The sequence below is a fragment of the Ranitomeya variabilis genome, chromosome 1 (assembly GCF_051348905.1).
Source record: "Ranitomeya variabilis isolate aRanVar5 chromosome 1, aRanVar5.hap1, whole genome shotgun sequence".
Taxonomy (NCBI): domain Eukaryota; kingdom Metazoa; phylum Chordata; class Amphibia; order Anura; family Dendrobatidae; genus Ranitomeya; species Ranitomeya variabilis.
In genome coordinates, this window is record NC_135232.1 from 192,120,256 (window position 1) to 192,141,647 (window position 21,392).

The following is a 21,392-nucleotide window of genomic DNA, read 5'->3' on the forward strand; positions in this document are numbered from 1 at the left end:
TTTTTGTCCCAGCGATGCTGTTTCTCTTCAAGAGTCTCATTTGCCCGTTGTTGTCTTCGAAGTTTTGCCTTTGCTGCTTTCCTTTCATTGTCATTGGCATACTTTTCAGGAGGAGTCATGTTGGCTTTGATATTTACTTTTTAAAGAGATTTTCCCATGAACGAAAGTTCATTTTAAAAATTGTCTGTGTCTGATCGTGTACAGAACATACCACAGCTCCTGGGCTGGGGAGGAAGCAAAAGACAATACTGACATTACAGCAGGAGATCGCAGAAGATACATTTTGTGAGGTAAAATATTGTTTAAAAACAGTCAGTGAAATATTTTACCTGACAAAAGAAATCCTCTGTGATCACCTGCTGTAATGTCAGTATTGTTTTTTGCTTCCTCCCCTGCCAAGGAGATGTGGTATGCTCCGTACACGGTCAGACACAGAAATTTTTTAAAACAAACTTTCGTTCGTGGGAAAACCCCTTTAATGTGACCGGCTTCTTCTGCCTATAGACATGTCGTGCATCTGCCACCGTAATCGGCCGAATGATTCACTGTGCCTGCGCGGAGTTCGCGCAGTCGCAGTAAATCAGACCGCCGCCATCTTTGTGCAGACAGATAGCGGCGGTCACATTAAAACTGCACATGTGCTCCTCCTGTACAAAGATGGCGGCGGTCAGTGAATCATTCGGCTGATCCCGGCGGCGTATTCGCGACGGTGTTCCACTGGTGGTACCGCGCAAGAGGCTGCGTATGGCGCATACAGTGTATGTGGTGAGTAGGGTATATACAGTGTGTGTGGTGTGTACAGCATATACAGTGTGTGTGTGTGTGTGTGTGGTGCGTACGGCATATACAGTGTGTGTGTGTGTGTGTGTGTGGTGCGTACGGCATATACAGTGTTTGTTTGTGTGTGGTGCGTACGGCGTATACAGTGTGGGTGTGTGTGTGTGTGTGTGTGTGTGGTGTGACTGTGTTCCGCTGGTGGTACTGTGCAAGAGGCTGGTACCACCAGCAGTTTCCATATTAAGACACCCATCATTTGGTGGCCCAATATGGAGGTTGGTGAACTTCTGGCGCTTGGAATTCTGGGATCCGGACACATCTGGTCGGAACAGGATGTGAAGACATTACAAGCTAAGTGTATATTAAGATTTTTATTGTACCTTGTACAATGTAATCACAGATGTAAGCAAGTAAATCTGATATATATATATATATAAAGTGCTGGTCTTGTTTCGAAGGTATACTATGTGACACAGGGCCACATAGCAAAGCATGGCAGGGAAACCCAGCCCACTAGGATCCATTTCAGAAGAAATTTTAATGCAACTGCATGAGAAGCTCATTATTATGAGATTATCCATCGATGTCACTAAAATGGTGCAGAACAAATAGCAATGTTATTGCATAAAAATAATGCAGCAAAGCAACAGTAAGGGATCCTGTCATATACATGGTCACTACTATCAGATAAAAATAGGAGAAAAAGGAGCAAACTGATTACATCTGGTAAAAATAATCATATAACTATTAGTTGTATAACTATTTTTACCGGATGTAATCAGTTTGCTCCTTTTTCTCCTATTTTTGTCTGATGTTTATTGGAGCTGAGGTTGTTTGAACAGGGGTTGCGGACAATTTGTGTCACTACCCCTGTTTCTCAAATATTTATATGGGATTTCTGTTGCTACTAATGGTCACTACTATGTACACTCTACCTCTATAGGTGCTGGCCCATAGCAGCTGTTACCCCTGCTAAATTGTCATTTACACCTGTGGTTATTATACCATCTCCAGCATTCTACACAGGGTGTACTTTTATTGTAGATGTCCCTTCTGTTCAAATTGCTGTTTTTAGGGCTCATGCAGACTATCGTTTTATCGAAGCAATGCTATCCATGGTTTTGACAGATAGCCGTCGCACCCATGTTTTTCTATGGGGCCATGCTTGTGTCCAATTTTTTCCTAACAGCAAGGAATGTGTGACTAGTCACATCACTGCCCCGATGACTGGTTAGGGATAGTTAGAATTTGCTTTATAACTTCAATTTCTCTCTACTTATAAAGGTAGAGATTTCAATTTATGAGCCACGTATCATGCTGGCGGTGGTTTAGTAGTTCGCATTTCTTATGACAGAATTCCTTTAATGTTATTGTAGCAATCTGTGGAAATGGTATTAAAGCTATGGCTGCTTACACAGCTATCTCTGCATGCAGCATGGCTTAAAGCCATATTTGGTCTTATTATTAAAAATTTATTGACTAATTGTACTTTTCTTTGGCTCCCAGACATAACGTGGCTGGTAAAAAAAAAATTAATGGCTTTCTGTTTTTGGAACTGGTAATGTTTTCATTCTGAAACTCTGCATTATATAAATACATCAAATTAGCCAGTAATTCGGCACAAATAATTTACCACCGAGAAGCTTATGGGAACAGGTTGTATATATGGCTCATCATATACAGGTGCATCTCAGAAAATTAGAATATCATCAAAAAATTAATTTATTTCAGTTCTTCAATACAAAAAGTGAAACTCATATAGAGTCATTACAAACAGTGATCTATTTCAAGTGTTTATTTCTGTTAATGTTGATGATTATGGCTTACATCCAATGAAAACCCAAAAGTCATTATCGCAGTAAATTAGAGTAATTAACAAAAAACACCTGCAAAGGCTTCCTAAGCATTTAGAAAGATCCCTTAGTCTGTTTCAGTAGGCTCCACAATCATGGGGAAGACTGCTGACTTGACAGACGTCCAGAAGGCAGACATTGACACACTCCACAAGGAGGGTAAGCCACAAAAAGTCATTGCTAAAGAAGCTGGCTGTTCACTGAGTGCTGTATCCAAGCATATTAATGGAAAGTTGAGTGGAAGGAAAAAGTGTGGTGGAAAAAGGTGCAAAAGCACTGGGATAACCACAGCCTTGAAAGAATTGTTAAGAAAAGGCCATTCAAAAATTTGGTGGAGATTCACAAGGAGTGGACTGCGGCTGCAGTCATTGCTTCAAGAGCCACCACACACAGATGTATCCTGACTGACAGCCTACTCACTACTGATGCACTTATAAGTCAGCTGTCAATCAATATCGGGAAGTGGTTATAGCAGCCATTCACTATGTACTGAGCTGCTCTGGGCGCGCCTCTTTGACTGAAAGCTGGAGGCTGCCAGGAGGAATTAGTTTCCTTCTAGTAGCCATACTTTAAATGCAGTGGCCACACTCATTTAGAACTCTATTAACCTATAGATTAACCGCTTTTTATTCAGGTTAATAGTGTTTGGGGATATGATAGGTTCTCTTTAAATGCAAACAGGTTTCATATTTCGAAAATCTGATTTTGTATTGAAAGCATCAGTTGAATAGTTTTCTATTCCCTGAGCGTCAGTTCCATCCTTGTTATCCTCTTCTGAACTCTCCATGCTTTCTGTACCTAAGGTTGGAGTTTAGAGAAGAGGTAACGCAGATCCTGTATTATTTCACACAGGGCTCTGCGTTGATTGTACTTTGAAATGTAACGCACCACTGCTTCTCATCTCTGAAATATAGCCAGTGACAGACTAGGACTGCTGAATTCAGCATAGAATTGTCCTGACACACTGTGATTAGCAATGTCTATAAATGCTACAGACAATCAGGCCCAAATTCACTAAGCAGTACCCCTGTCCAATTATAACAGACACAATTTGCTAATTATTGATGATAATAATGGCAAACTGAGATTTCTGACTTGAAAGAACCTTATATGAAATATTAAATAACAGCAATTCATTATATTTCCTTCCAACTCATCACAAAGCTACTGTTTGCATCTCATTCAGAGACTCTAGAGCCGTAAGATGATTAATTGATTTAATTGTATTTGAGAATCGCTGGTCATACAGTTTTCTTGATTTTAATTTTAATTATTTTTAACCAGTGTGTATTAAAGGATTGCCCCACATAGTAACTATAAAGTAAAGATGATCTGTCACCAGATTTATCAATACAAAACTATTGAACAGATCAAAGACCTGATGAGGCTGGTGTACATTCTTTGACAAACTATTGAGTTTATACTGCGAAATTTGATGAGAGATCTACTTTCATTATAATATGAAAACAAAAGAATGCAGCAGCCTCTGTAAGCGCTAAAATGTATGCAAACCCTGAACATATGATATTTGGACTGTATTACTGCTATATAAAATATACTTATAAAATGAGAGTAATTAACCCACAAATTGGCCAATTCATGAAATAACGCCAGCCACGACAAGGTGACCTTTCGGTGATGGGACCCTAAACCTAATATTTATGACACATGCCTCTCCTGCTCTAAAAGCCTACATATTTAAAGGGCTGATAGGAATGAACACCAATTAGAAACAGCCTTCATCCATGTTCACACTGTGATGACCCCACACCTTGCCACCCAGCCATTACGATGGAGGGATCACATGGTACGGTCTCCTCAGTTGCAGCCATGTGACTTCCGTAAACCCCTGGGGACACATAAGATCAGCGTGGCGTATTTTTACACAGATATCCCCCTGTCCACAAGAGCCCAGGGAGGCACAGGGAGTTAAAGGATGTGACCCACACAGTCACTGACATGGCACAACACTCGCTCACAAACCTGACAGGCAAAGACGCCCATTTCACTAGCACCAAGGAAACAAAACATTATCAGGCCAGTAGGACTGCCACCAGTTCCTTGTTACCTTATTACCTGCTAGCTGATTCTCGTCCTTCCCAGCACATTACTCGACGTGGCCTTCCCCTTTAGAAGAGAACAGCAAGCATGAGAAAGAGAGAGCAATGACACAAGCCTTTATCTCCATTGTCGACACCTCCTTTCCACCCCCTGGAGGGGCCTTATCCCCATCCTCTGGGTGTTTGAAGCTAAAACTCCCCAAACCTATGAAGGATCATAACTTCCCAACAGAAGGTCATAGGGTGAAGGTTCTGGTGCTATCAGATCTGGCCAGTCCATCGTTACGCTTGTGAACAAAAACGTCTTCTCTACCTGGCTTCTACTAGCTGTTCTGCGTAACTCCCCACCCTGGGGTACTAGAGCGGATCGAGACCCTGGAATGCGTTTGGCACTTTCCAGAGATCTTGAAAATGTAATAGGTATATGTCTAGAATATGCGATAACTCCATATTCTCCCTAAATCTTTTTATGAAATCCTATCTGACTGGACAAAGCGTTACACAGCCTCAACAGGAGGAGGATTGTAAGCTGCCATTAAATCCCCCCTTATTCTACACACACATTCAGTATTTGGTCAGCATTTTACCTCAGTATTCATAAGCCAAAACAAGGAGTGGGTGAAAATTGTACAAGTAGTGCCCATGTTTCTAATATACTGTACTTTTCCTCTGATTGCTTCTCTCCTGATTTTGGCTTACAAATACTGATGTAAAATCTGCCTAAAAAGTAAACTTGTGAACATGGCCTTAGGCTGATTTTATAATTACTGGTCATACGGTTTTCTTCATTTGAATTAGTTCTAATCAGTGTGTATTACAGGATTGCTCCACATACTGTAGTAACTATTCATACACTAAAGGGAACCTGCCATGTTAAAAAACCCTCTATTAACCTGCAGATATGGGGTTAATCTGCAGGTTAATAGTGTTCTGAAATTGCCCGGCGATGGCACTTAGAGCCCCACTGCTGGGAGGAAATTAACTTTATTCCTTCTGGCGGCCAGGTTTCTAGGTGAAGGAGTTGTCTTTTGTGGCTTGTCACTGCTCAGTGCATAGTGAGTGGTTGCTGTAACCACACCTCAGCACTGACTGACAGCCAGCTCAGCATTAGAGCTGGCTATCAGTCAGTGCCAGGGTGTAGGTACAGCTGCCACTCACTAGGCACTGAGCGGTGAGTGAAGCTGCATTGGCCACCCCTATGACTAAAAGCTCAAGGCTGCCAGGAGGAATACAGTTCACTTCCTCCCAGCAGCAGGGCTCTCTGTGCAGGCGCCTGGCAGCTTCAGAACACTAGTAACCTGCAGATAACCCCAAATAAACAGATTTAAAGGGTTTTTTTTACACAAAAAGTTCCTTTTAAAGAGTATTTAGCAATACAAACTGTATAAGCTATTGAATAGATATTAGACCTGATGAGGCTGGTGTATGTCCTTTGATAAGCTATTGAGTTTATCCCATGAAATTTGATGAGACACTTACTTTAAGCATAATATGGATACTTGTACAGGTCCTTCTCAAAAAATTAGCATATAGTGTTAAATTTCATTATTTACCATAATGTAATGATTACAATTAAACTTTCATATATTATAGATTCATTATCCACCAACTGAAATTTGTCAGGTCTTTTATTGTTTTAATACTGATGATTTTGGCATACAACTCCTGATAACCCAAAAAACCTGTCTCAATAAATTAGCATATCAAGAAAAGGTTCTCTAAACGACCTATTACCCTAATCTTCTGAATCAACTAATTAACTCTAAACACATGCAAAAGATACCTGAGGCTTTTAAAAACTCCCTGCCTGGTTCATTACTCAAAACCCCCATCATGGGTAAGACTAGCGACCTGACAGATGTCAAGAAGGTCATCATTGACACCCTCAAGCAAGAGGGTAAGACCCAGAAAGAAATTTCTCAACAAATAGGCTGTTCCCAGAGTGCTGTATCAAGGCACCTCAATGGTAAGTCTGTTGGAAGGAAACAATGTGGCAGAAAACGCTGTACAACGAGAAGAGGTGACCGGACCCTGAGGAAGATTGTGGAGAAGGACCGATTCCAGACCTTGGGGAACCTGAGGAAGCAGTGGACTGAGTCTGGTGTGGAAACATCCAGAGCCACCGTGCACAGGCGTGTGCAGGAAATGGGCTACAGGTGCCGCATTCCCCAGGTAAAGCCACTTTTGAACCATAAACAGCGGCAGAAGCGCCTGACCTGGGCTACAGAGAAGCAGCACTGGACTGTTGCTAAGTGGTCCCAAGTACTTTTTTCTGATGAAAGCAAATTTTGCATGTCATTCGGAAATCAAGGTGCCAGAGTCTGGAGGAAGACTGGGGAGAAGAAAATGCCAAAATGCCTGAAGTCCAGTGTCAAGTACCCACAGTCAGTGATGGTGTGGGGTGCCATGTCAGCTGCTGGTGTTGGTCCACTGTGTTTCATCAAGGGCACGATAGCAGCTAGCTATCAGGAGATTTTGGAGCACTTCATGCTTCCATCGGCTGAAATGCTTTGCCAAAACCACTGGTAAATGGTTTACTGACCATGGTATTACTGTGCTCAATTGGCCTGCCAACTCTCCTGACCTGAACCCCATAGAGAATCTGTGGGATATTGTGAAGAGAAAGTTGAGAGATGCAAGACCCAACACTCTGGATGAGCTTAAGGCCGCTATTGAAGCATCCTGGGCCTCCATAACATCTCAGCAGTGTCACAGGCTGATTGCCTCCATGCCACGCCGCATTGAAGCAGTCATTTCTGCCAAAGGATTCCCGACCAAGTATTGAGTGCATAACTGAACATTATTATTTGATGGTTTTTTTGTTTGTTATTAAAAAACACTTTTATTTGATTGGACGGGTGAAATATGCTAATTTATTGAGACAGGTTTTTTGGGTTATCAGGAGTTGTATGCCAAAATCATCAGTATTAAAACAATAAAAGACCTGACAAATTTCAGTTGGTGGATAACGAATCTATAATATATGAAAGTTTAATTGTAATCATTACATTATGGTAAATAATGAAATTTAACACTATATGCTAATTTTTTGAGAAGGACCTGTATGTGATGCATGCTTGTAACTTGTTTATAGGGATTTTATGAAAATAAGGATAAAGCAGTAAATTATATGAAGTAAACAGAATGCAGGGAAAGCACCACATTGTGCAACAGATTAACTCAAACTTCCAGTCACATAGTTATCTGGCCTACATTAAATTTACGTCCAATTATTTGCATCTTACAGCTTAAATTTACTTCTGAAATGTGAAATTCGGAGCATTTTCATGTTCACAAAGCAAGAATAAACACTGCAAGGAACACAATCTATCATTCCTACTAAGGAGGTTTAGTTTATATATATATATGTTTAAAAATATGTTATTGATTTGATAAGAACAATTCATTTAACCCCCTCCTTTACAAGCTCATGTATTGGATTGGTGATGATCTTACAAAGTCCTTTTCGAGACATAGAACAGGTTTTTAATTTCTTATAGGGTCTTAAAAATCATTGCTAAAGGTCCCTACTTTGGCATTCTTGGATATGTATTTAGAGATATTTCCTATTAAGTTTAGATTAATTATTTACCCCTTTCTTATTGCCATTAGGCTTGCAATTATATCATCGTGGAAGTCATCATTCTGTAGTGGATAATAGAAGAGGTAATAACCTGTGTCCTCGCAAGCTAATATTACTTCAGCCCATGGCCTCTAACTCTAGTCTTTAAAAACTTTGGCATCTGTGAACCCAATTTATACACTGTGTATAAATCTTTTCTGTTGTGTGCAGGTATAATACACTAACCATCAGATGAATGATGCATTGGTAATCATTTTAAATCTTGCCTTTTATGTAATTTTATCTCTAAGCTGATAACTTCAAATAAGAATGTAATCAGTAAGAAAAACAAAAACATTATAATTGGTCATCAAAAACTGACAGAAGTTTACATAATCCACAGCTCTATCCTACGTAGAAAAATATTCATGGGGAAGACGTTTTTTGCAGATTGGTCTTGGCACTGACTCAAGATGACGCCCACATTATTAGAGACATACTGTATTAAGGAAATTATAAAAACTACACATAGACTATTGGATGATGAAAGTAACAAATGCACACAGCAAATAATAAATACCTTAAATGTATTATGTAACTTTTTGTTTTTCTGTTGGTAAGGGGCAGGGCCCATGATTGAAGCTCTGTTCATTGGCATCCAGCCTAGAAGATGTTCACAGTGCTGTCTCCCTGCTGTGTATGTATGGATATTTAGAAATCCGGTGTATCTTGCCACTTTGGAATTACGTCTTTGTGCTTGTGCCAGTGTAATGTCAGCAAAAAATTATAGTGTCTTTTAGAGGGGTTATTTTTTGTGTGACATTTTTACTGATACCATTTTGGTGTAGAAACGATCTTTTGATTGCCCGTTATTGCAATGTTGCGGCGACCAGAAAAACGTAATTCTGTCTTTGCAATTTTTCTCGCTACGCCGTTTATCAATCGGAATAATTCTTTTTATATATTGATAGATCGGGCGATTATGAACATGGCGATAACAAATAAGTGCATTTTTTTTTTAATTGTTTTATTTTGAATGGGGTGATTTTAAATTTTATATATTTTTTATATTATTACAAACATTTTTTTACTTTTTACTTGCTTCAATAGTCTCCATGGGAGAATGGAATCTGTGATCATCTGATCACTTGTGCTACACAGAGGAGGCCTTCAGAAATTCTCACTTGCTATGAGCGCAGACCGCTGGGGGCACTAGTAGCTATTTGGCAATAGCAATCACAGGGGTCTGCTGCAGACCTAGGGTTGTCATGTCAACCCATCGGCAACCAGCAGTCATGTGACTTGGGCGCCGATGAGTGGGATTAGGGACACGTTTCCGGCGAGATCGTGTTAAATGCCGCTGTCAGAAAAAGAGAGCTGCATTTAACATGTTAACAGCTGCGGGTGGATCAAGATTCCATCCTCGGCTGTTAGGGGCATATATGCTGGAAAAGTTGCGGGCTCATCACCGGAAACCCGTAGCAAACAGGGGGAGGCCACCTTAGATGTAATTATACGTCTAAGGTGGTAAACGGGTTAATTATGGATGCAGTTTGTATTGTGAAATTTGTTGATATACAGTTGTGCTCAAAAGTTTACATACTCCGGCAGAATTTTCTTGGCATTTTTCAGAGAATATGAATGAGAACACCAAAACTTTTTCTCCACTCATGGTTAGTGGTTGGGTGAAGCCATTTATTGTCAAACTACTGTGTTTTCTCTTTTTAAATCATAATGACAACCCTAAACATCCAAATGACCCTGATCAAAAGTTCACATACCCCATTTCTTAATACTGAGTATTGCCCCCTCTAATATCAATGACAGCTTGAAGTCTTTTGTGGTAGTTGTGGATGAGGTTCTTTATTTTCTCAGATGGTAAAGCTGCCCACTCTTCTTGGCAAAAAAGCCTCCAGTTCCTGTTAATTCCTTGATTGTCTAGCATGAACTGGCGCTTGAGATCTCCCCAGAGTGGCTCAATGATATTGAGGTCAGGAGACTGAGATGGTCACTCCAGGACCTTCACTTTGTTCTGTTGTAGCCAATGACAGGTCGACTTGGCCTTGTGTTTTGGATCGTCATGTTGGAATGTCCTAGTACGTCCCATGCGCAGATTCCGGGCTGATGAGTGCAGCAGTATTTGCTGATAACGTGCTGCATTCATCTTTTCTTCAACTTTGAGCAAATTTCCTGTGCTTATGTACCTCAAACATCCCAAAAATATCAATGATTCACCTCCGTGCTTTACAGTAGGAATGGTGTTCCTTTCATCATAAGCCTTGTTTGACCTCTCTCCAAATGTAACATTTTTGGTTGTGGCCAAAAAGTTAAATTTTGTGCTCATCACTCCAAATTACCTTGTTCCAGAAGTTTTGTGGTTTGTCTCTGTGCTTTTTTGCATATTTTAAGAGAGATACTTTGTGGCATTTGCACAGTAATGACTTTCTTCTGGCGACTCTACCATGCAGCCCATTTTTCTTCAAGTGCCTCCTTATTGTGCATCGTGAAACAGCCACACTGCTAGTTTTTAGAGAGTCCAGTATTTCAGCTGATGTTATTTGTGGGTTTTTCTTTGCATCCCAAACAATTTTCCTAGCATTTGTCACAGGTCACAGGTAAGGATGTTACCTTTAGTAGCCATTCAAACCCATTTGTGTCAACCTCTGTGCATGTTATCAGGCCAAAATCACCAAGGTGTGTGAACTTTTGATCAGGGTCATTTGTTTGTTTTGGGTTGTCATTATGATTTAAAAAGAGAAAACACAGTAGTTTGACAATAAATGGCTTCACCCAACCACTAACCATAAGTGGAGAAAAAGTTTTGGTGTTATCATTCATATTCTCTGAAAAAAGGCCAAGAAAGCAAAAATTCTGCTGGGGTATGTAAACCTTTGAACACAACTGTATGCTCTTTAGACACTTTATTGTGTTTACATGCAATTGAGTCATGAATTATAATATAAAAATAGCATATAATGTTGTCTGTCTAGTGCTCTCTGTAAAATGTGTTAGGTAAGAATTTCTTGTCTTCTTGCATGAAAGAACACTTAAATCCTGGTTTATGGTGATACAATGGACAGCCTATTGCTTCACTCTGCAGCATGTAATGTAATTATATGAAAGGGAGCAGCCTATGTTATATTTTCCCAAGGGTGTTGGACCCAGGAAATCCGCCATTCTCTGCATAGTTATACACCTGTGGAAGAGCAACAAGCACTAAGTAATTGGAATCTGAATGTGTCTGACAGTTCAGTGGTGCTGAGTCGCTGACGGAGGCTGCGGACTGTGAGTGGCATCCTTTTGCATGCACCATCAATTCTTAAGTTCTTTTCAATTTAATTTTTAAAGCCATAGAAAGTGACGCACCCTATATGCTTCAATGATATGTTTGTGGATAGGACTGAAGGACACAAATGGGGATCAAAATGAAGTCTCGCCGGCATATGGGTGCTAATTGGAATGAAAAAAAAACCAACTGATTGCCGACAGTAATCAATAAAGTGGGAGAGGTACATTTTCTAAACGCATGGCTCTGTGTGGTGTGGGAATACCCTGCGAAGTCTGTACTGCCGGTGAATTTCAATGTCCTTCTGAAGAGGATTTCAGACAGGCTGCACAACTGCTTCTCATCTCCGGAATATACACTGAAGCGAAGGGCTGCTGAGAAAGGATGGAAATCAGCCTCGGAGAACATGGAGCAGCATCACCTCGTGACATCTAACATTAAGGAGTCAGGCGACATAAAAGTTACTTCCATTTTATTGCTTTACCCACACTCTTGCCAAAATGTCGGGAAATAAGCTGTTCTTACTTGGCTGGGTGGAGAATGGCAAGAATGACACTTGAAGATATTCACAAATAACTAACACGCCTGGGAATGGACCGAGTTTTCTATCGTCTAGAACAAGGTAGCACGTCAACATCTGATATACATTTCATTCTTCTCACTTTCTATGTGTTATTTGGCTCATCTGCATGACTCATTGTATGGTGACAGATAGAAGATATTCATATCTCCTGGCATGAACACTGATAACATAAGAGAATGGGAATCCCTGTATCTTTCTCTATATATTACTAATATGTTCTATATGTGATTACTCAGGAAGCGTACCCAGAAAACCAACGTTTTGGCATATATCAGCACGATAATGATCCTAAGGCCACATTCACACATTCAGTATTTGGTCAGTATTTTACATAATTATTTGTAAGCTAAACCCAGGAGTGGGTGAAAAATGCAGAAATCATGACTTGTTTCTATTATACTTTTTCTGTGATTGTTCCACTCCTGGTTTTGACTTACAAATACTGAGGTAAAATACTGACCCAAAACTGAACATTGTGAACTTACTACTTACGTTTACTATTACTTACTATTTTCCCTGTTGATCGCTTTCCATATGTGTGGCACGTCCATTATGAATATATCATTAATCATTGTTTAGAGATTGTACATTGGAAAATAATATATAGAAAATTCACTATATTTCCCTTCTATGATTTTATGTGAAACAATCTGCTATGCCAGTACAGTAAAAAGTGCTGTCATTCACATAGTTATAGTACATTTGGTTTGGTTACCGTACTGTAAGTAGCAGGAGGGCGTTATGGAATAGAACCCTAATTACCATGTATGTAAGGTATATACAGTAAATGACTTACATGGACATTGGATATTCCAGTTGAGCTGTCTGTAACATACTGCTATAGACGCAATATCACTTATTGCAACATGATTGATCACTGGTTAGATCTTTTTTTTTTAAATTCATTTCTTGTAGTTTTTTTTTCTTTACAAGATTAACTTTGATATGGATTCAATGAAATATTGCAGAAAATGGGGGGAATTTACTAAGCAATTGCACGTGCAGGCGCCTGTTATGCATCACATTTTTAAAGTTTTAAAATTAGCCCAGTTTATTTTTTATAATATTTATTTTGGTGCAAAATATTGGTGTAAAAATGATGCACCATGCATGAGGTGAACTAAGGAATAGAAATGTGTCTACTATGCCTTGTGAATTGCATAAAATGTAGAATATGTAGTTATGTGCCCAATTTCAAAAAGTAAAACTCAATTTTTACCAACTAGCAGAGTCTACCATCCTATGGTCATTAAACAATCGTTTAAGAAATTATCCCCAATATTGTTATTAGGTGACAGATTGTCCAACACAGATCTGATCCCAGATTATTTGACACAAATCTGATCCCAGATTATTTGACACAGATCTGATCATAGATTATCTGACACAAACCTGATAACAGATTATTTGACACAAATCTGATAACAGATTATTTGACACAAATCTGATCCCAGATTATTTGACACAGATCTGATCACAGATTATCTGACACAAACCTGATCACAGATTATTTGGCACAAATCTGATTTCAGATTATCTGACTCAGATCTGATCACAGATTATCTGACACAAACCTGATCACAGATTATTTGGCACAAATCTGATTTCAGATTATCTGACTCAGATCTGATCACAGATTATCTGACACAAATCTGATCACAGATTATCTGTCTCAGATCTGATCCCAGATTACTTGACACAGATCTGATCACGAATTATCTGACTCAGATTTGATCACAGATTATCTGACTCAGATCTGATCACAGATTATCTGACACAGATCTGATCACAGATTATCTGACACAAATCTGATCCCAGATTATCTGACTCAGATCTGATCCCAGATCATTTGACACAAATCTGATCTCAGATTATCTGACACAAATCTGATCCCAGATTACCTGACTCAGATCTGATCCCAGAGTATTTGACACAAATGTGATCTCAGATTATCTGCCTCAGATCTGATCCCAGATTATTTAACACAAATCTGATCACAGATTATCTGACTCAGATCTGATCACAGATTATCTGACACAGATATGATCACAGATTATCTGACACAAGTCTCATCACAGATTATCTGACTCAAATCTGATCCCAGATTATTTGACACAAATCTGATCTTAGATTATCTGCCTCAGATCTGATCGCAGATTATCTGACACAAAGGTAACACAGTCACTCATACGAGTATCCTAAATGTACAGTGGCATTTACCTGTAAATACATCAGAAAGCTTGTATTAACTCCTTCTAGACACACACATTTCTTTTTCCAACTCTTTTATTTATACCTTCCAAGAGCTCTTCCTTTTAATTTTTCAGTCATTACCATATGAGGTCTAACCATTTTGCAGGATGAGTTGTATTTTTAATGGCATTTGATTGCTATCGACAGCAGCATCTATGGGGTTAAATTGCTGCCATCGGAGTCATCTCCCATCACAGCAGTTCCTGAAGGGTGTCTGTATGACACAGCAGGCACTGGTTTCCAGTGAAGTGGGCTCAGCCCCTGAACAACTGTTACTGGTTTCTGACAAACATATATAGCGGATGTTAGAGAACGAATGATTGAACCTTATACTTTATAAAGTAGAAATGACTATTTTGTATGAGAAATAAAGGGTGGAATAAATCTTCTGTAGCTGTGCAAATCTATGGTGGTAAATCAAAGATGGAAGTGATACAAGTTTTCAAGCAGGAGGTAATAATCAGCTGATTGAAAGCTCTAAGATTCCGTAATTCAGACATTTTTAAAAATGAATGATAGAAATCCACACAACCTATTCCAGCATGCAGGGTGCAAGTGTCCACGAGTATAAGTGGTGCATTCTGAACATATTTCTTGTTTTTCTGTAACATGTATTTTCATGATTCAGTGATCTTTCAGCATGACCGGCAGATTCACTGATAAATGCAACACATTGGATCATATTTGGTGTCAAGCTTACCTACCCTTTACATTTGGCAAGAAGGGCAGGTTCATATATTTAATTGACCTTTCAATATATACTTAGATATTTATCTGTTCTCCTATGTGACATAATATGAGTACTTTATACTTTACTGGACACCAGATGTGGTCTGAATGTTCATAAAGTTATTAGATGTGGTCTGCATATTAAGCTTGCTACTAATATTGTCTGCATATTGAAGTGGACACTACATGTCTGTCTGAATATTAAACCAGACATTAGATATTAATCTAAATATATAGCAACTCAAGTTTTTGGGCTGGCTCCCTCTCGCGATTAAATCGGTCAAATGAAATCTGCTTCAAAATCCGATTGAAGTCGTAATCCTATGCTTGTGTTTTCATTTTTTTATGATTGTGATTGAACAGAAAAAAAACACAGCATGCTACTATTGGATGTGAAATTCAGAACAAGTGCACCCATATAAATCCATGGGTGCATGTGAAATATCGCAGTACATTCCGATGTCACTCAAGTGCAGTGCAATTCCATCGGACCCCAGCAATGGAGTAGATGGAGAAATTATTTCTCCGTCTCCTCCATAGTTGTGCTGCGATAGTCTCATGCGAGAGAATAGGAGCACAGAGCAGTGACACTTGGCTCCTACTCACAGCAGTGCAGCAGCCGAGTATCAGTAGCATATCACATCGGATGCTGGTGCATCCAATGTGATATGCTATTGTGACTCCGGCCTTAGTCTATATGTTAGAAACAGAAAAACATGAATTGACTGCTCTAAGTATAGATGAGCAGACTCATGGTTGTTCGGGTTCGTTGGATTCTGTTGTCCAAAGTTCAGTTCGGGCATCAGAACTTGGCCCGAACTTGACCCCGAACCCAATAGAAGTCAATGGGGACCCGAACTTCAGTGCTGTAAAATGGCTGTGAAATGGTTGAAGTAAGGGCTAGTGGGCCGCAAAAGTAAGCATAATAAAGGTTGGAGCAGGACAATTGCCCTGCAAACAAATGTGGATAGGGAAATGGCTTAAAATTACATAGAATAAAAGAATAATAATAATCTTGAACCAGGAGGCGGAGGTCCAAGTGAAGATGGACGAGTGGAAGAAAAGGAGGAGCTGGTAGCCAACATTGTTTTTGTGGTTTGTTTTTCTTTTCTTTCTGGAAATGACTTAAAAAACGTAAAATAAAAAAATAATAAAAAAGCAACAATCTTGATTCAGAAGGCTGAGGTCCATGTGGAAGAGGAGGAGGTGGACGTAGCGGTGTAGGCGGAAGATGCGGAGAAGAAGGTAGCCAGGGCTGTTTTTGTGTTTTTTTTTTTTTTTTTTTAGGGAAATGACTTAAAATAACATAGAATAAAAAAAACAAACAATCTTGAACCAGGAGGCAGAGGTCCAAGTGGAGGAGTAGGTGGAGGTGGACATGTCACAGTAGGTGAAAGAGGCGGAGATAATTGTTTTTTTTTAATGTTTCAGGAGGCACCAAAAACATTGGGAATAGTAAATAGAAGAAACAAACTGAAACAAACTGCGGTGGAGTATAAGAATGGCTGGGAGGGCTGGTATAGTTCTTTAGAAAGCCAAAAATATGGACAAGTCCTGTAGGATCCACTCCTGGCTCATTTTAATGAATGTGAACTTGCCCACATTGGTTGTGGATGGTCAGTTGTACCTGTCTGTGATCACACCCTCCTGTCGTGCTAAACACATGTTCCGACAGCAAGAACACCCTCCTGTTGTGCTAAACACATGCTGCAGGGCAGGCCAGTACCTCCAAGGTGTAAAGGGCAAGCTCAAGCCATGTGTCCAATGTGGATACCCAGAAGTTAAATGGGGCAGAGTCATCACTCAGTATGTGGAGACATGTGGACATGTATACTATTCCACCATGTTGTTGAAACGCTGCCTCCTGCTAGTACGAACCATATCAGATATTAATGCTGGATGTTATGTTGTGCTGAGGAAAGTTTTCCACATTTTGGCTATACTAACCCTTGCTTCCAAGCTGGTGATGATGTCCCAGCTGCATTGGTGACTTCTTCCTCCTCCTCTGCTTTGTTGTCCACTGAGCCCCGGCTATCAGGTGGGAGTGCCGTCAGTAGTGCATCTACCAGCGTTGTATTCCCGCATTTTCTGAACTCGCTCTGGTGACAGAAGTAAGGCTGGTACGTTGTCCTTGTAGTGGGGATCCATCAGGGTGGCCACCCAGTAATTAGCATTAGTAACAATCCAGGTAACTCCGTGGTCATTGCGCAGGCACAGCAGCATGTATTAGCTGTCCTCAGTGGGGAGTGTATCATCTAGGGCCTCTGTATCCTCCAGCCATAATCCACTGATACCCTCTGAGCCATGTGTGGACGATTGGTCTGATAATGGTGTGAATGTTCCTTGTCTCTTCTCCTCCTCCTCCTGTGCCGCCACCTCATCCATCTTCCCATCATCACCTGAAGCATTATTTCAAGAAGGTATACAAATGGGATAGTAGCGCACATGATGGCCATGTTGGTGGAGTATTTGACGCAACACAACATGGCACACACGTCCCGCATGGAGGCCCACTTGGTGGTGAAGTGGTGTTGTTCCGCAGAACAACTCACCCATGTGTGCTGCAGCTGAAACTTCACAAATGCCTGCTGCTGCTCACACAGTCTCTCCAGCATATGCAAGGTGGAGTTCAACTTCTACACAAAAGTTATTTGACTCTCCACAGCTTCGGCTACGACTTCTACAAGAATTCCATGATTGAGTTCTCGCAGGACACCTGTAGGATTAATAATACAGTTCGACTTAAAGACATACATTTTTGGTGGTCTACCATGGTTGGAAGCTACAAAGAATTCACGCTCCACTGTGTAAGGTCAATATAGAAGTGTCTTTTTCTTCTTCCCACCACCCAGAGACCAATAATGAGACAGATCATGGTAGATCTTTGATCATCAACCGGACTGGATAGAATATCTTCCATTAACTAAGTTTGCTATTAATAATAAATATCAAGAATCTATGAAAATGTCTCAGTTTTTCTGTAATTTTTATATCATTCTTGATTTGGTTCTTTTTTACCCTCCACAATCATTCCTCCAGAGGCTGACAAAAACTGTAGATATATTAAAGATTATATAATTTGAAGTCAGAAAAAACTTGAAAAAAGTGCAGAGTAGACAGACCTCATCTTCTACTAAGAGACATTTTGGTGGAACAAATTTTGGGGTTGAGGACAATTTGTGGCATTAGCATTTTCTTATTTATATTGAATAGACGCGATGGTTTGCACCTGTTCAAACTTGTCTTATTCTATTTAAAGGTGCTGGTCAGACTTTTGATATTTGTAATCACTCTGTGGGTGGTGTTGGTACTGGATCACCTGAACTATTTTACTGGCACTACACCAGTATTACATCCTGCTGCTAAAATACTTACTTAATCTTGCCTGCCATCAATACCTACATTAAGGATGCTTTTCCCACATGCTACTCAGGTTGAAACTTGTATGAACTATCTCTTTGTAACTTATGATCCATGCATGGCTTATATTGTATATAGTGTATATATGTATATTGAAATTTAAATAGTGTTTTTTTTCACAGCAACATTATGAATAAGACACAGGAAGGGTGAAAAAATGTTAACGATTTATTTATCATATCCCTGCACCCATCATGTCTATGCATTCTTATATTTTCTGCATGTGAAATAAAACTCTTTATATGCCCAAAGAAGTGTGCAGTGAATTGCTATCGCTAGCCGTCTGCGATTACAACCCCCCCTTCACCATCACCATGAACTAAGTGCACGCCAACCCACCTTCTTGCTGGTACTGGAGGAGACATCATGAACAGCATCTCTGGGTGAGAGATGCTGTCCAGTCGAGATTAGTATGTTGTCAATCAGTTCAATAAGTGTAATCAGCTGTAGCCAATGAGGCAGCACCACATTCTATTTAAACTCCAGGCATTATGTTAGTAGTTGCGAAATATTGAGCTCAGTTACTTTTGACTTTTCTTATGCTGTTCCCAATACTGACTCAACTTTTGTCTCAACTTTTTCTTACCTTTTGTCCCTCCTATTTCTGAACCCTGCTTGTCTGACTTTGCTCGTGACTGGCCTCCTGCTGTCTGACTGCGGCTTCCCCTCTGGCTTCGGTTTTGTTTGCTGTTTCTGTGTCTGGTTTTGTCCCACTTGATAATGACCAGGCTTTGCTTGACAATACTTGCTGCAAGTTCAGACTTTACAAACATATTATGCCACACAATCAGGTAGGGGATGCCTTGTTGGTAGAAAAAGTTTTTTGATGGACAGCTTCTTAAAGGGACTGCAATACATGCTTCTGGGATTTCTAGAGGTACAGTTGCTGAAATACCTTTTCAACTCTAAAAGCCTCTTCTGCTAAAGTAAGAGCTATATAGGAGAGGTTTTAAGCATTGTACAATTAGCTCAGCCACTGTATTGTCCAACGTGTTGTATCTACCAAGGTAATAGTGCACTCCAACAATCATTCCTGACAGCGCAGACATTCTTCCAAGGCAACAGTACACAGAGTCTTCTCCAGCATCCTGCATTCAAAGTCTGTACAATGCGCTGCTAATGCCTCATTCTGAACCTCCCTCATGCACCAGAATGTACTCGGCCCCTGCGCCCCAACAAACCCTATACACAGACGCCCACATGCAAGCCAAAATGTGGCCAAATCATTACATTCCAGACAACCACAGCATGTGGCAGTTCAGCATGTGGCAGAAACTATGCAAATCAAACCATTTACTGGAGTAAACGCCAGTGCGGCACCATACTTTCCTGCATCTCCATGTTAGGATTCTACCAACTAAATTAATAGTATTACTCAACCAGCAGTTGTTTTTCCAAAATCATAGAAAATTGACATGTCTAACTTTGCAAGGTATATACAGTAGTTTGTGTGACCTTACTAAGAGTGGCCTCACAAAGTTTGATAATAAGCCTGAAAACTATAGAGGTTGGAAATGTGACTTTAGAACTGTAATTAGTGTCATCGGCATCTGGTGAACAGGTGGTTCGGGCCACAATCCATAGAGGGGGTCAAGAGATGAGTGAACCTTTCAAAGTTTGGTTCGGTTTGGATTCGCCGAACAGACCTCCTTTCGGCGAACAGTTTGTCTCATAGTTAGCTGTGGGCAAGGCACCAAAGGGGTACACTTAAACACAAAAAGAAGAAACCACTCCAAAATAACATATCAAAAAGGAGAAAAAGGTGCTTATGTTTCAAAAAGTGCAAACAATCTTTATTGATAAAATTGACAAACAATTACGAAACATGTAAAAAAGTGCAAAAAAGGACATGCAGTAGTGATACCAACAGTAAATAAACTTTTTATTCCATATATATCATTATAAACACTTATATAGTGGGGTAAGATACGTTGCCATGTAAACACAATTAATTGTAAGGGAGTGCCTCTAATTATATAGTAACCACATGCCCCATGTTCGAAAAAGGACTATAGTACATGTGGATTGATAGTACACGAGAGAGGCACACTCCAGAAAAGAGTCGATAGGAAGGGCTAAGCCTACACTGCAACCTAAATTGCCAAACAACACAATGCAAATGTATAAGAAAAGGCATCTTACCAAAGTTTATAGATGGATGGGGAACTCACACAGACATTTAACAACCCCAACACATGTTTCACCTGTTCTATACACCATGCTTTCTCAAGGGGAGGTGTTTTACTGCTCTCAAACCGGATCTTTATGTATCCCTGGTAACCGGTCTCATGGGGTCCATGTGACCGGGTTCATCTACGGCCGCATAGCCTCAATGTCCCTGACCATAAATTCCCTAGAGTCTCAATTGTGAATGTCCCAAAAATGCCTGGGGATGGTTTTTTAGCTCAGAGGGGTCGGCCACTGTTTTTGTCACGCCAATGTCCCGCACTTCTCCCACGCTTTTTACCTAAGCTCTGTTGATATAAGCACCACATAAATAAGTGGGCAACTGCAGGTGGTATAATAGATAACAATTGTACTGCTACAAGAGATATGTTCTCTAATCTGAAAATGTTTCCTGCCATCTGCAGAGAAGAAATATTATAGTAGGCCTCTGAGACTCCTTCCATCAGAGGCAACCCACAAGATGGAGACCCAACTTGGAGTCTCCCCATTGCAAAAAATAACTGTCACTCACCACTAAAGTGGCATGAATTTCCACAGAGTAGAAATATTATAATATGCCTCTGACACACCTTCAACCCTAGGCAACCCACCAGATGGAGACCCAACTTGGAGTCTCCACATTTCAAAAAATTGTTTGTAACATCAGCAGCAGTAGCAGCAGCAGGCACAGAAGACACCATAA

The 21,392-nt window shown here is 40.1% G+C and overlaps 1 protein-coding gene across 3 annotated transcripts in view; it reads left to right on the forward strand.

The window, feature by feature from the left end:
- Window positions 1-21,392, forward strand: part of CTXN3 (cortexin 3) — a 138,185-nt gene that overhangs the window by 75,602 nt on the left and 41,191 nt on the right. Inside the window, exon 1 of one of the 3 annotated variants that reach the window (XM_077280810.1) lies at window positions 11,569-12,160. The exons of the other annotated variants lie outside the window; for them this stretch is intronic. Within the exon in view, the coding sequence (XP_077136925.1) occupies window positions 12,130-12,160 (31 nt within the window). The 5' untranslated portion in view covers window positions 11,569-12,129. Of the gene's footprint in view, window positions 1-11,568; window positions 12,161-21,392 lie in introns of those variants that run through there. 3 annotated transcript variants of the gene reach the window in all.